The sequence below is a fragment of the Sander vitreus genome, chromosome 17 (assembly GCF_031162955.1).
Source record: "Sander vitreus isolate 19-12246 chromosome 17, sanVit1, whole genome shotgun sequence".
NCBI classification, from domain to species: Eukaryota; Metazoa; Chordata; class Actinopteri; order Perciformes; family Percidae; genus Sander; species Sander vitreus.
The window spans coordinates 2,580,754-2,596,538 of NC_135871.1; the positions used below are offsets into that span (position 1 = coordinate 2,580,754).

Genomic DNA, 15,785 nt, shown 5'->3' on the forward strand with positions numbered 1-15,785 from the left:
CAACTGTGCACCTTTTTTTGCACTACTTATTTTATTTCATGCTGTTATATTTTTTACGTATATGTTGGCACTGGGAGAGGAGTTGCTTTTAATGTCATTGTACATATGTATAGTGACAATAAAAGTCATTCTATTCTATTCTATGAGACACGAGTCAGGCCAAAAGGATCCTAAATAAGGACTAAGACTAAAATTCTTGACCCATTGGATCATAACCAAAATGAATTACCTATGAATTTAGGGGATTATCCTTTAATAATAAATAGATTTGTTTATATAATGGAAACAGTAGAGGTTGATCTACTGTACAGTCCCATATGCTTTGAGTTTCTCATTACAATACAGCCCTACCAGGAACTACTGCTGCGGCTTCTTTTCTGTCTGTAAGCCTGTGATGTGAGGCAGGGTGTGGCCACACAGCCCAGTCACCTGCTCAGGTGTATTCATGCATTCTCAGACTCTTGCTGGAACACTGCAGAACTCACTCCTTAACTGATTTCTTCCAACAGAAGCTCAGGTTGTTTGCTGAGACCGATTTAAGACTTTTCTTCACAAAGGATTGGTAGTGTGAGGTAAGCTTTGAATCACTTCATGTAGGCCACAGATTTTCTTCTGAAAAGTGTTTTTTTTTTTACAGACGCTAAAACATTTTCTAAATTACTACTTGAACTATTTCAGTTTTTGAAGGAAACAGCAGCAATTGGATCATCTTTCTGTTTTCCACCCTGAACATTACCTGCCGTTAAGTCATGGAGCGTCTGAAGTTAGTCCTGCAGTACTTTCAGTCCAACTCTGAGTCCATCTCCAATGGGATCTGTATCATCCTGGCCTTGGTCAGTGTCAAACTCTACACTAGTTTTGACTTTAACTGCCCGTGCCTTCCTCAGTATAACAAACTGTACTCTTTGGGAGTGATGATTGTCCCGCCAATCATATTGTTCTTCCTGGGGGTCCTGGTCAACCGACATGCGGGTGTCATGATGGACGAGTGGATGAGACCCATTGGAAACAGATCTAAAAATCCTGCTGTGGTTAAGTGAGTCAAAGATTGACATTTTTTAATTGACTTAATCAGTGTAGCAGAGGCATTATGGAAAATAAAAACGTTTTGTTTTGTTTTTCTACATTGAAGCACTGACTGTAATTATTTTCAAGGCCATCATTTTGTTTTAGATTACATATAGTTCTTACTATTATCAGTGAATGTGTGGCATTAAAATGACAACTGGTCCTGTGTCTTTCTGCAGGTACCTGTTCTCCTCCATGATCCAGAGGGCCCTGCTGGCGCCAATGGTATGGATCCTGGTCACTTTGCTGGATGGAAAGATCTTCATTTGTGCCTTCAGTGTTAGTGTAGACCCTGTAATCTTCTCAGGTAACATTCTACAGAGGGAAATACATATTCAATGAGTATTCATAGTACAATCTATACTGTTACTGTTGGCACATTATTGGTCTGTATGATGTATCACGTGGTATGTTTCCTCAGGTTTGCCCAACAATACAGGTCTGGATGTGATCAAAATCATGGCCAAAGTGCCTTGCAAGGAGGACATTATCTTTAATAACGGCTCTTTCCGCAAAGCAGTCTCTCGTTACATTCGCTGCTATTCACAAGTAAGCTGTTACAACCTGAGCTGGATTTTGCCACTACTGATGGCTCTTTGTGCGCTCGTCACAGTCACTGCAGCAAATGACTGAAATAGTTTGTTGGCTTTGTGTATCTAACTTTCCTTACCCTGTCTAGGCAGTTGGCTGGTCCATCCTCCTCTTCCTGATTGTACTTGGAGCACTGGGACGCCTCATCAAGCCCTGTTTTGACAATCATGCCACCTCCCTGCAGACACGCTACTGGAGCAACTACCTCGATGTGGAGCAAAAGCTCTTCGATGAAACCTGTGTCCTGCACGCTCGCGACTTTGCCCGGAAATGTGTGGTGCAGTTCTTTGAGGACATGAGAGAGGACACCGTACTTAGTCTTCCCCACCCGCTTTTTATCACAAACTCTCAGATGGAGTGGGAGGATGAAGAAGAGGAGAGACTTCATGGGGTATCAAAGCAGGAACAGGTGGACCAGTTGCTCAACAAGTGGTACTACAGTAAACCTGAACTGGATGTCACCAGGATAGCCCACAGACCCAGGATGTGTGTTACCTGGAAGGACCGTGATGGGAAGACTTTATACTCTGATGTCTAGGACACACACTCAGTGCTGTATAGTTCCAGGATGAATCATGTCATGATGATCAGTTCACTAACATTACGCTTTAGAAACATGTTAGATGTAGGCTACCTCAGAGTAAGCGTATGCTTTGCTAAAGTCAGACTTAACAGGTGGTTATATATGGGTGGACTGCCAATGCAGTCAGATGTGTATGACTTTGATCTGACTTTATATCATGATTGAGTTCTTTGACTTAATGCTTTTTACTCTTTGGAGCAAACCATGTTGCTAGGGTAATTTGGCTGTTGGGTGTGGTCTGGCTGGTTTGCATTTAGGTTGTTGACATGGGGCTCACCCACATTGATGAATGGAAACATGCAAATTTACATTTGGAACCAAATAACAGACTCACAAAGATTCTATTTACTACTTTATTTTATGTAGTTTACTAAAGATGCGCTTATACATATTTACATTGACAATGTGTATGTATTACAACCACAAAGAATTATCAATAACTCCCTACCCTACTCCATCCAATAGTTATAAAGATATTTAAGCCTGGACCAAACTGGTACACCAATTTACACCAACATTGCCATCTCTAAAGCTAGCTAATTAACAAGGTCTCATTCTCTAATAATTTGTGGATAAATGGATGCAGAAAAAGCAAGTTTTTTTACATAAAAAGCTCAATATTTTTGAGGGGAGGACACCCCCAGACCCCCCTTGAGAGTGTCCCACCATTCACACACATTCATTCACTGTGGCCTAGGCTGCCATATAAGGTGCCACCTGCTTATCACATGAACATCACACACACACATCTTTATCAGATTTTAATGAAACTTGGTATGTACGTTCAGGTCAAGGTGTCAGATGTCTCCATCAGTTTTAGGCAGGATTGATGGGAAGAACCTGAGTTATAGGCAATTCCCTGCTAAGCCCAGTTCTTTACAAAGTTCTTTGATTGATGGCGGCCATGATTTATGACCAATCTTGCTCATTTATAGCAGAAATGTATATCTCAGTCCTGCAAGGCTCTTTACCAATTTTTGGTGTTGATAGAGTCAAAATCCACAACGTTCATTTCACAGATTTTCACATTATGCAAATTAGCAAAAAAACATCATGGCGGAAGTTTATGGTCCAAGAGGCCTTTTTGTAGAGCACACTGAGCTGGACTTGTGTGAAAAATATCAAGTGAATCGGACTTACCGCATCATATTTTATGGGAAGCATTGGCACATCACCATCAGTTATGGTGACAATGTTCATGTCTCTAACTCGTTCTGGCCAACAGTAACTTGAGAAAAGGCATAATTTATCATATAATGCTAAATAGGCCACGTCCACATACACTAATCAATATGACACTTTAGACCCTGGTTATTACTCGCCCCCAGACTATGTGTAACAATTTTGGGGAAATTCCGTCCACCAGGTTTTGCGGTACTTGTGGTGTTTTTGGTGCCCCCTATGGGTTAAACCCTAAATTGTTGCCTAGACATGAACATATGTTACAATTTTTATGATTGCACAAACCGTTACTGAGTTATGGCCAATTTCCTACTAAGCAAATTTCTTTAATTGATGGCGGCCATGTTCTTTTTTTTTTTTTTACCAATCTTGCTCTTTTATATTAGAAATGTGTATCTCAGTCCCGCAAGGCTGCAAACCAATTTCAGTGTTGATAGAATCAAAATTGTTCTATTCATTTTACAGTTTTTCACATTATGCATTATATCATGTTGGACCTTTATGGTCCGGAGGCTTTTTTTGTAAAGCACATTTAGCTGCATTCGTGTGAGAAATTTCAAGTCAATCTGATTTACGAAAAATTGCGTTTTTAAGCCTTGAATATGCCGTGTGGCCAATTGGGTTCGTATTTTTTGGGAACCTTAAGCACATCATTTCCAGGCATTGGGCCAAGTGTCTTGTTTCTAGCTCATTCCAGCACATGGCAATTTGAGCCACAGTGGAAGACAACGAATACTAATTAATCGGAGCAAAAACTATAGGGTTCTACCCCTTTGGGGTTTGAACCCTAATGACTTAACAGAAGTAAGCGTGACAGGGCCTGCTCTATATTTGTTTTATGACTTTCAAGGGACTACTAGGACCTGCAAGGTCAGGTTTATGTGACCGACAGGGGTAGCTACTATTGCTAACTATTGCTAACAACCTGCATGTTTACTGAACTTTTATTACCTGCTGACCACTGTTGGCTGTGAGAGGGAGTTTTACTTTGTTATCTTCGAAACCACACTGGCTTGGTTTTCATTTGAAAAATATAACAATGAGCACATACCAGTGGGAATAAAGTATTGTCTTTTCACTGCAATGACTTTGAGCTGTGCCCTTTTCCTTTGGATAAAACACATTATAGAATTTAAGGAGAAGGAAGTGTAGTACAGAAGATGGAAAGTAACTTCCCTTATTATTACTGTCTAATAGTACATGTAAGCTGGCAAGGCTATAAGGAAAATCTGCTTATTGATGCTTTTGGCTGTCCTTGGCTGTTTTTAAAGAAAATTAAAAAAAACTGTTTTTGAAAGTTTGAATGAAACTATTCTCACAGTTTAGTTTCAACTGAGAGATATGTTCCTGATGTGTGTTTCATCCAGGCTCTCAGTTCCTGGGCTGTCCTGCATTTTTGTCATATTGCTCTGTGATCAGCAGCACATGTTTTCACTTGTAGACCACATTTTTTTCCACTGGGGAGGAAACCAGAGGGCAGTCCCTGACTGTGACTGCTCACTGGTGCCCAGACTGCTAACACAGACTCAAAGTTGTACGCAAAAAGAGGTACTTCGCTTTCCAGTCTTGAATAAAGTAGATTTTATGTTTCGGACTGGATTTTTCCTAGTTTTTCCTGAGATGTTATTGCACTGGATGATGTAATTGGATTACAAAGGCTGACTCACAAGCCCCGCCTCAGGACACTGCCAGAGCGTGAGTTTGCATGACTGCATTCCATTGTTACCGTTTTAAATCAAGCGGTAGGAATTTTTTCTCTGGCTTCTTTTTTGATTGACTAAAAGTGCTATAGCTAAGTGTAACACTTATTTTCTGCAACTAAACTTTATTTATTACAAAACAGTCACGTACACTTTAGACTACAGTAATAATCAATCCTATCATAATTAACTCATATCAAATGTAATAATGCCAAGATATAAAGTATATTTATTTCCATTTTCTTTCTCTCTCTGCAGCCTGACATTGCTAAAACCAAACCCACAGCTCTTCAGTATTATTCTCAGTGAAGACTCGACATCCCAACATGGCTGCACTCATCACAGAGAACTTTAAGTTTGTGTCACTCTTCTTCAAGAGTAAAGATGTGATGATCTTTAATGGTCTGATCGCTCTGGGAACTGTGGCCAGCCAGACTGCATACAATGTTTTTGCTTTTGAATGCCCATGTTCTTCTGGGAGGAACTACCGCTATGGCCTGGCTGCCATTGGTGTTCCAGCGCTGGTATTTTTCCTCGTAGGAATAATGATGAACAGGAGCACCTGGGACCTGGTGTCCGAGTGTCGGCTCAGAAAGTGCCGGAAATTGTCGGGAGCCGCAGCCTTTGCGGTGCTGGGAACAATCATCGGTCGAGGTGTGGTGGCTCCACTAACCTGGTCAGTTATCTCTTTGCTGCAGGGCCAGGCCTACACGTGTGCCCTCAGTGAGTTTGTTGACCCCAGTACACTGGAGGGCTTTCCCTCAGATCAGGGGCCAGAGGTAATGGCGAAATTCCCGTGTCGAGAAAGCGTTCCAACAGAGCTGCGAGGCTTCTGGGCTGAAATTAACCGAAGACTGAAATATGAATCTCAGGTATTGAAAGTACTTTTTTCTGTTTTTGCGGGATTGTCTTAGTTTTATCCCTTGTGTATTTGATAAACATTGGTTAAGTATTAATGTAAAATATCAATCAATTATCAAATCAATAATTGAAATTACAGTCACTACATTTGCCATCAAAACCCATTAAAGGAAATTTTGGAAAGTACGTTCATTTGCTTTCTTAAAGTGCTCATATTATGCTTTTTGGCTTTTTCCGTTAGTGTTATATATCTTTTCTGTGCATGTTATACTGTAGGTTTACAAAGTGAAAAAGCCCAAAGTCCCCCCCAAAGGGACTTACCATCTCCAACAGAAAACACTGTTCACAAACTGCTCCAAACAGCTCTATTGTAGTCCAGCCTTTACTTCAGAGACAAACGTGGTCACTTTGGAACACATGAAAAGGAGGTTTTAGAGCAGTGCTGTAGTCTAATGTATTTTAGTGGGTAGGCTATACTGTACTGCAGTATATATTGGCCAGAATCTGCCTTTGGGGGAGGGAGGGGAGTCTGGGTGTCCTCCCTTAGGGAAGTTTTGAGCATCAATGACTTCATTTCCTGTATTCGGATACACTTTTATGCACCAATTTACGGTGGAAATCCCTTTATACAGATGACAATTCAAAATATATCAAAAATATAATGGAAAGTATGTTGTTGCGTGTCATTGGGCATTTTTAAGTGGTTATATGGAAATCCTGGAGCTTTCTTAGTGGGTATACTGCGTATACCTGCGTATCACGTAGACTACACCACTGTTTGAGAGGGTTGTGTAGGTGGCTGGCTTGATACCAGTGGAGGTGTCAGTGAGAACAGTTCAGTACAGTCACTTTCAATTCCACAATTTCTCTCTTTATTGAAGTAACATCTAGTGTGGTTATGGTTGTGTGTGTGTAGAGATGTATGCGTGTGGGTAAGTGTGTGGATAGGAGCAGGAGTAGCCATGTGCGGTTTCTAAGAGGGAAAAGGATATGGGATACAATTACAAAAAACATTCCATCAAAGTAAAAACGTTTGAAACTTACATTGCTCAATATAACGCAAACATGGCAGGAGACATGGCATTTCCAGCAGCAACACACAAGGATTCCTCCATGTGGCTTGAACAAAGGGAAGGGGTTGGGCACAGGTGCCGCCTAAAAAAATCTGTGGCTGATTGAGGCTAATTAGTTGGAGGTGCAGTGAACTACGTGGGGAAATGAGTGGCAAAGAAAAAGGGGGCGTGGCAACTGCTAGGCAAGTGCAGGACAATGCTAAAACTTCCAAACAACACATGTTATAATTCTCGCGTAGCTGCTAGCGTGGCACGCCCTCATACTCTGCTTCTGACTGGCTAGTAGTCCTTACCTAGGTACTGTCAGGGCACGCCCTCATACTCTGCTTCTGACTGGCTAGTAGTCCTTACCTAGGTACTGTCAGGGCACGCCCTCATACTCTGCTTCTGACTGGCTAGTAGACCTTACCTAGGTACTGTCAGGACACGCCCTCATACTCTGCTTCTGACTGGCTAGTAGTCCTTACCTAGGTACTGTCAGGGCACGCCCTCATACTCTGCTTCTGACTGGCTAGTAGTCCTTACCTAGCTACTGTCAGGGCACGCCCTCATACTCTGCTTCTGACTGGCTAGTAGTCCTTACCTAGGTACTGTCAGGGCACGCCCTCATACTCTGCTTCTGACTGGCTAGTAGTCCTTACCTAGCTACTGAGCATGTGCGACTCCCAACAAAGATGGAACAGAAGTGCGATGTCTCACTCTGTAGCTAAAACAGAGAGCTCAACACACAGGGTGAAAAGAGGAGCTGCAGCAATGTGCAGTACAACAAATATATGGTGTTTTTTGGAAATTTAAACCATGTAAACCTATTCTGATATAACCTCTAAATACAATTATGAACCTGAAAATGAGCATAATATGAGCACTATAACAAAAATTAGGTGACAGGAGTGATACCATTACACACTGGCTGTGTGGCGTGAGCGTGGTGTTTCTGTTGCGTGTCAGCTGCGTGGCGGCTGCGTGGCGTTTTCTATGTCTTTACACACCAGAAACGTGTCTGACGCAGCGCTGCTGCTGCTCGCCTTGTCTGTACACATGGATGTTTCCCATTGATTTACTGCACTCAAGCAGTAGTATACTTCATGTTAAACATAAATATATATTGATCTGATTACAGCAAAGACAACGTCGGCAGTACTGACGGCAAAATAGGCTACAGAATATTTCATTCTGTATTGACAGGTGCAATATTTGAAAATCAATAATTATTATTTTTTTTTTTTTTTTAATTACATTTATATCTGCATTTATGTCAAAACCTTGAGACTTTCAAACATCAACATGTCATTTATGAAATTTATTCGTGTCAAAATGACATATAAACATCTTTTCCTATTCTATGTTGCCTGGAAACGCTTCCAACACGCTTGCGTGTTGCGTGAAAAATAGACGCCGGTCCTATTTGTAGCATACACGCGTTTTCGCCACAGCTCAAGTCGCGCCTGAGACACGCGTGTCACACAGGCAGTGTGCAAGCTCTAACATGTTACCATGGGAGCCGAAATAAAAACGGACACGCCACGCAGCTGACACGCTCACGCCACGCAGCCAGTGTGTAGCCGGCCTTAGTACAGAGCTTGAATCAGGACGTAGTTAGTCTAGCTTAGCTTAAAGACAGGATGCAGGTGGAAACAGCCAGCCTGGCTCTGTGCAAAATTCCCAAATACACCTAACAACAGCTCACTGATTAACTTGTTGTGTTATGTGTGTTTAATCTGTACACAATGCAAAAACAACAATGTTTGGTTTTAGGAGTTACTTGCTGGAACTATTTCTCGATGAACAACAGTGAATCTCTATCGAAACATATGTTGAACTATTTCTTTACCAAAATGAACTGTATTTCTAGCACAATGTATGTGGACCAATGATTCATGAGTGTCCACTTATTGCAGTATGTAATCGCTATGATTTCATTTTTAAATTAACCTAAAAAATTTCAAGTTGCAGTTGTGGTGATGTCATGATGTACATGATGTCACTGTGTGAAGCCCACAGTATGAAGCTCAATATCAGCTAAAGCCCAAAACGGTCTCGTAAGTCTCTCCCCCCACAAGGGAGAATGAATGCATGTGCGTGAGCAGTGATTGACACGCAGTTAGACACCCCCCCCTGGCCCTGATTGGTGCATCTGAACAGGGAGCGGTGGATTTTTGCAAATCACACTACAGGCTGTAGGTGGAGCCAGAGGAGCTGGATTTATTTTTAATGACCTGCTTAATGTAGTTCTACTGGAACACAGGGTCAGTTTCAGCAGATATGACAGAAAGTTAGTTTAATAAGGCTTACCTACTGCAGCTTTAAGGTTCGGTCAACAAGTCTTTTAAGTATTTATTCTTTGAGCAAAGAAGGTTTGAAGGAGAGTCTGAGAGAAATAAACCAATAGTTTTGGGAGAGCAGCATCCTTATCTAGTTTCTACAAGTCTGAAAGCGAAGAGGGGGAGTCTTGTCTAAACCTGTTCTGACTATGAGGGAACAGCAACTTATGGAATTCCATGGTCAAGCACAAACACATCATCTACTTGGACACATTTGTGCTGAAGGCAGAAACTGTGAAAGGTTTTAAGCAGCAGGACAACAAACCTGTAACGTACCAATAATTAAACAGCAGCAATGCAACAGCTATAACATCAAAATGATTAACAGACAATAGTCTGCGTGGAGTGCTGCGTGAGTGTGTAGAAAGTGTCACTCTGGTGCTCTTCAGTTTTAGGATCCTGCTAGGTCAGAAATGTTGAAGGAATCTGAGGCACGTTGGAGGATAATGATTAAAAACCTTTAACATCTCCTGGCTATTAAGCCATAAGAAATGATGAACACTTAATGCATCACAGTAATATAGTTTATATGATTCTGAAATGAGCCATTCTGTATAATGAGTCATTTTAGATGCTGATACTTTTGTACCTTTAGTGTGATTTTAAATGCATGACTTTTACTTACTTTACTTACTTTACTAGAGTATTTTTACTATGCAGTGTTGTTACTTTCACTTAAGTGAAAACAATTGGAATATTTCTTTCACCACTGATTCTGGCCATCCAAGTTTACCCGGCCCTCGGAGATAGTTTTTTTTATTTTTTATTTTTTTTTTTATAAACAGCAGCGAATGGAACAATAAGCCATAAAATTTATTTCTGCATTTTGGAACAAAACCAATTACAACTATTACTACGGCCATACCCATTAGGACCTCAACTAATGTGGTGTTACCAGTTATATTGTCAAAAGTAGAAAAATAAGACAGGAGCTAGGTTAGCAGTGGTCCACTACATTCGCTGATGGGTAGAAAAAAAATGAAATCCGAATGGATTGTAAATCCGTGTGCACAGTTTACAACTCTGTGGCCACAGTTTACAAAGCCAAGGGCACAGTAAGTATACTTTGAGCAGAGATTTGTAAATGCTCTTTATTTTTTTCAGCTGACACCGCTGTGTAGACTCTCACTCAAATGGCCAATTGTCGCTCTTTTCCGTTATTGCTCATTTCCGTTGTTACTTTTGCAATTGTGTTGTAGCATTTGCAGTTGTGTTGTGGCTTTTGCATTTGTGTTGTAGCATTTGCATTTCTGTTCTCGGCCACCGTATTAAGCACCCAGTAGTGCACAGAAAAATGCAACGTGCACACAGGGGGCTGGGGGACTATGGCTAAGTGGCAAGTATACAGTATTTATTGTGGGGCAAGGTAGTTGGGAGCAGGTAGATCTGGATATCAAATACACACTGGGGTAAACAGCTGGAGAGATGAGTGGCTGTTGGCAATATAGAAAGAAAGGTACAAAAATAAACAAGTAGAAGGCCCTGATCTGTCCAGCTGCCTTTCTGCCAGCTCTAAATGTATGCATTTTACAATATTTACTCCATTTTTGGACAAGATGATAAAATACGACCACAAGAGACGCAACCCAGTCTCACGGCAGTTCGTGAAATGGTCACGTTATTTAATCTGTTGATTCATGTTTACAGGGACGTTTTTTTCGTGGTGGCCAGCACGAAAATGTAAAGTAATGTATTTCAATGGGAAGCATATTTCGTGATCACAGCACGAATACGGTAGGGAGTAGTATTAAAAGCCGAAAATCCGCGTAGGGAGGTTGGTCGGGGGTGGTGGATGGGTCAAACAATACAGGACTTTCACCTGGGAGACCGAGGATCGCGTCCCGCATGTGGCGTTTTGTTTCCCCGTTGTTTTCCTAATCATAACCGTCCCGTTACTGTCGCGCGTCCCCCGCGGCTGCCTCCCGCCGTGTCAGGCGTCCTTTCCCCGTTGTTTTTTTTCCTAAACCCAACCTCTGAATAGATGGTTAAAAAAACGAAATAAACGTGTTCTTGTACACGAATCAATAGATTAAAAATAACGTGACAATTACACGAACTACCGTGAGACCGTGTTGAGAGACGAGACACAAGGCATTAGGATAGGAAAATCGGCGTGTAGAGAATAAACACCATGGATATCTAAAATTAAAATTATGACCACTAACAATTGGATTGTAGATATCTGAAATTTGAGTTCTTCTTAGTAAGAATTCTATTGCAAATACATAGAATGTTGATTCTGGTTAGGAAGAATGATGTTGTATGTGGATATCTGAAATTGTCCGAGTCCAGTACACATGAATGGCAAAAGTGGCACCATTTGTCCTAGGAAGAATGACGTTGTGGATATCTGAAATGTTCTTTTTTACTATAGAATGAATAAATATCCAGTCTAGGTGTAGTCAAAGTCATATTCGCAGTTGAAACCTGTAGTTCCATTTATTTCCATTTCAGCTTTATGTTTTTTTTTCAAACAAACGGTGACTGAAGCATATATGGGTATGTATGTGTGTGCGTGTGGCGTACATGGTGTTGTGAGGTCTGTGCTTCTGGTTAGAATACCTGACTAACCAAAGATTGGTTCCTATTTATCCTCTCAGCGCTTATCGGCTTTTACGCTAGCTATTCAATTTTGAAAACGGCCAATTATACTTTTTAAGGATTTCAATTTAGTTTTTACTAGTACAATCAAAGTTGTAGATAGTAAGAATGCTATTGTGGAAATCTTTCGTAACCATTTTGCCTAGTAAATATAATTTTGACTTGGAGAAATACTACTATGGCTGACTAATTAAATGTTAAAACGGCTTGCCATAGCTCTCTGCCTCGTAACGTTACTACTCTGCTTGTTTGCTCAGATTTAAAGACAGTGGAGTAGACAAAGGTATTAATAAGCAAACAGCAGACACAAATGTATCTGATCCAGTGTCTTAGGTGATGACATCAAGATTGTTTGTTCTTTTCAGCTGATAGGCTGGCTGCTGGTGGCAGGAATGTGTCTGATGGTGTTCCTGATGCTGTGTATGAAGCGCTGCTCATCTCCACTTGGCTACCTGCAGGAGGAATATTGGTCCCAATACCGCTCTAACGAAAATGCCCTCTTCCGACACACGGCAGCTGTCCATGCCCGCCTCCTGGCTGCAGAGAATGTTAAGAGCTTCTTTGGCTTTGTGGCAGGCACTGAGGAAGATAAAGAGCAACTGGCTGAGCACCACAATGCTAGTCCTATCTGCAGCACTAACTGGAACAGAGTGACTGGTGTCTACCTCTACAGGGAGAAGCATGGACTGCCTCTGTACAGCAGGCTCAATAAATGGTCCACATACAGCCTGGAGAATGACGTGGAGGCCATGGAGAAAGAGATGGACATGCTCAGCTGACAGTATTCTTCTGGAAGATGATCCAATGACTGCAACCATAATGCTTCAGTTCAGTATGCTTCAAACAGAGTGCTTGTTCAATCATCAAATAGTCGGCAATACAACCCCCTCCCTCCACTCCTTTACTATTTCAGAACCTTCTCTTTAACAATTTTAGTAAAAATCTGACAATCACGAACACTATTTCCGTCTTCAGACTCATACTACTTACTCATACTTCATAAGACCCAGTTTGAAGCATACTGAACCCTTTATTTATCGGTACAAAAGCAGCAAAAGAAAGGTCAAGCAGCACAGAACTAGAGTCCAGCGGAAGAGCAGATAAAGGACAACAGGTTGTAATTGATGTGTTAGCAGGAGCTTACCATCAGTAGGTAAAGGCGCTCTAAGTGACGTGACGCGTTTTTTTAGGCTACAACATTTTTTGTCACATACAGCAAACATCTCCTCACTATGCGCTAGCTGCCTGTCCCCTGAACACACTGTAAATAAACGCGGTCTCTGTAGACAGCCCAGGCTCCACAAACGGCAACAAAACCAAACTGTGCCAACCTGCACCACCAAACATAACAAACAGTGTTCCAGCGTTCCAGCCAATAACCGACAAGAAGGATTTGGGGGTGGGTTTGGGGGGTTAGTGCGCGGAAGCATGGAAGGGAGGGAGAATGGACGGGATGAGGAGGAGGGAGGGGCGAGCTAGCCTCGTTTTGTTTGAAAATACTTTGAACGTCAACAAGAAGTAACGTCACCCAACATCGCTTATTGAGCACCTTTAATAAGGGTTTCATGGTACCCACCATTTCCCCCTATAGCCTCTTCAACTGTGTTGGGGCCACTGTTTTAAGGTTTGTTGTATGTCCAATGTTAGAACAAGCAGAAGAAGTAATAAACAATTACCAAATTTACCACCTTTTAGACTTACTATGTGATCCAAAATATAAAATGAAAAAATCCTTTTGTACTGGGCATTGAGGTGGTAGGTCATTTTTTTTAGGTCAGCTGTAACTAAGATAGACATAGATCCCATTTACAGCAAGTGATTTGTGTTTTGATATTTTTGCCATGTATGTTGAGTCTGCTCTGAAGGTGTTGCATCTGAGATACTTTCTGTCAAATGCTTTTCTCTAAGTTCCTTTGCAATGTTCCTTTTAAAAGCTGACATCCTTAATGTATGAACTCAAAGCCAAAGGTGTGGCTGTATACTGTCTCTGTGAATCTGTCAGAGTACTCCATACAGACCCAGTCCAGCCAACATGTGACACTTTATGTGATCCTGATCAAGTCACATATTCATCCTTTATGTGATGTGTTACGTGAAGTTTATAATTTATAACTCAAACACCTGCTGTGCAGTCGTAGTCCCACAAACCTTTAGACTTTTTCATATTTTTTTATTTCATTTAAAGATTATTTTGGGGCTTTTCCTTTTATTTGATAGTGACAGTGGATAGACAGGAAAAGTGGGAGAGAGATGGGGGATGACACGCAGCACGGGGTCGCAGGTCACACCCGTGTTTCTTTTCCTCTCCTCTCTTGCTGCACCTGCCACCTGTCTCACGTCAACCTTTAAGTCCACACTGGTGATTTCAGGGAATTCTGGCTGATTAGACCTCTACGGAACCCCCCTGGGGTCAGCTGAGAAAAAAAAACTAAACCGTCCGCACAGAATAAAAATCTGCTCCCTTGGTTTCATGAACTGTTCGCACGGATTCATAATCTGTGCCCTTGGTTTTATAAATGTGAGCAAAGTTAGAAAGATATTTACAGATTCGAACTTCTGGGATCAATTACTCTACAGGAAAATGTTATTAAATCACAAATGATGCATCTTTCTTAACGCGGTAAGGTTAACAACGAGCTACAAAATCATTTTCAAGCATACGAGCAGCCGGTGAGACGGCAGTAAGACGAGTGCTTAGGGACCGTCTACAAACTACAACACCGACACAAAAATATAAACATAAAATAATTTTTTTAAAGTAAGTACTGTAGTACAACTAGCAGGAGACAAGTTATAATTGAGGTAAGTTTGGCGACACTACCTTATTTAATCATTAAATTAATAAATATTTTTGTTGCATCTCTTTTCGCGGTTGTAGTTTGTAGACGGTCCCTAAGCACTTGTCTCACCGCCGGCTGCTCGTAGAGACCAATGTTATTTCTCCAGGTTGGAGGACGGCTCGTTTTGATGAAAAATTAGTTTGTAGCTTGTTGTTAACCTTACTACGGTAGGAAAGATGCGTCGTTTGTGATTTAATAACATTTTGCTATCAGTGTTGGGGAAGTTACTTTTAAAAAGTAGGCCTAGTGTTTGCTCGTTACTTCTTAAAAAAGTAATCCGTTACTTTACTTAGTTACCCCCTATGGAAAGTAACTTTTTACTTTACTCATTACTTTTACGTTACTTTTAGTGCTGTCAAACGATTAAAATATTTAATCGCGATTAATATCATAGTTAACTCGCAATTAATCGAACATTTTTATCTATTCTAAATGTCCCTAGATTTCTTTTTGTCCAATTATTTTTTCTCATTTTAATGCCCTTATCCACATGGAAAAGTGGATCGGCTTGCTTTGTGCTTTTGTCGCCTGGCTTTGACGAGGGGGCGGAGAATTGGCAGCAGCTGTGTGCTTGGCCATCAGCTGTGTGCTGGGCCATCAAGTGGTACTTCAGACTGGACGTGCTGCGATGATAGCTCAGTTCACAACGACAAAACACACAGATCACTTTGGTCTTGTCAATGGGACCATTTGGCAATTTTTTAAAGTAAACTTTCCATTCAGAATCTTCTTGGCATCCATTTTGGCGTCTCGCGGTCACCATCCACTCAAAATGTAACGTTAGCCTACTACAATTTGGCCGGCTTGCAAGTGTGTGCGGCATGCCTGTAGTTTTGTTTCTGGTCTAGCTAGATCCGGTGTGGTGTTGTAGTTTTTCTAATGTCACTTGTCAGTTGTTGCAACAGCATGTGAAAAAAACTACAAAGTTTGCTAGGCCAAAAAGAACGTTAATCTCGCGATAAAAA

The 15,785-nt window shown here is 41.3% G+C and overlaps 2 protein-coding genes across 2 annotated transcripts; both read left to right on the forward strand.

The window, feature by feature from the left end:
- The first annotated feature begins 420 nt into the window (after positions 1-420).
- Positions 421-5,018, forward strand: calhm3 (calcium homeostasis modulator 3). The gene is made up of 5 exons (XM_078273837.1): positions 421-572; positions 679-1,036; positions 1,248-1,375; positions 1,490-1,617; positions 1,748-5,018. Exons 2-5 carry the CDS (start codon positions 750-752, stop codon positions 2,195-2,197), a joined length of 993 nt encoding a protein of 330 aa, XP_078129963.1. The 5' UTR covers positions 421-572; positions 679-749; the 3' UTR covers positions 2,198-5,018.
- Positions 5,019-5,450: 432 nt separating this feature from the next.
- On the forward strand, positions 5,451-13,664 carry LOC144532887 (calcium homeostasis modulator protein 2-like). The gene is made up of 2 exons (XM_078273838.1): positions 5,451-5,996; positions 12,346-13,664. Exons 1-2 carry the CDS (start codon positions 5,451-5,453, stop codon positions 12,757-12,759), a joined length of 960 nt encoding a protein of 319 aa, XP_078129964.1. The 3' UTR covers positions 12,760-13,664.
- The last annotated feature ends 2,121 nt before the right edge of the window (positions 13,665-15,785 follow it).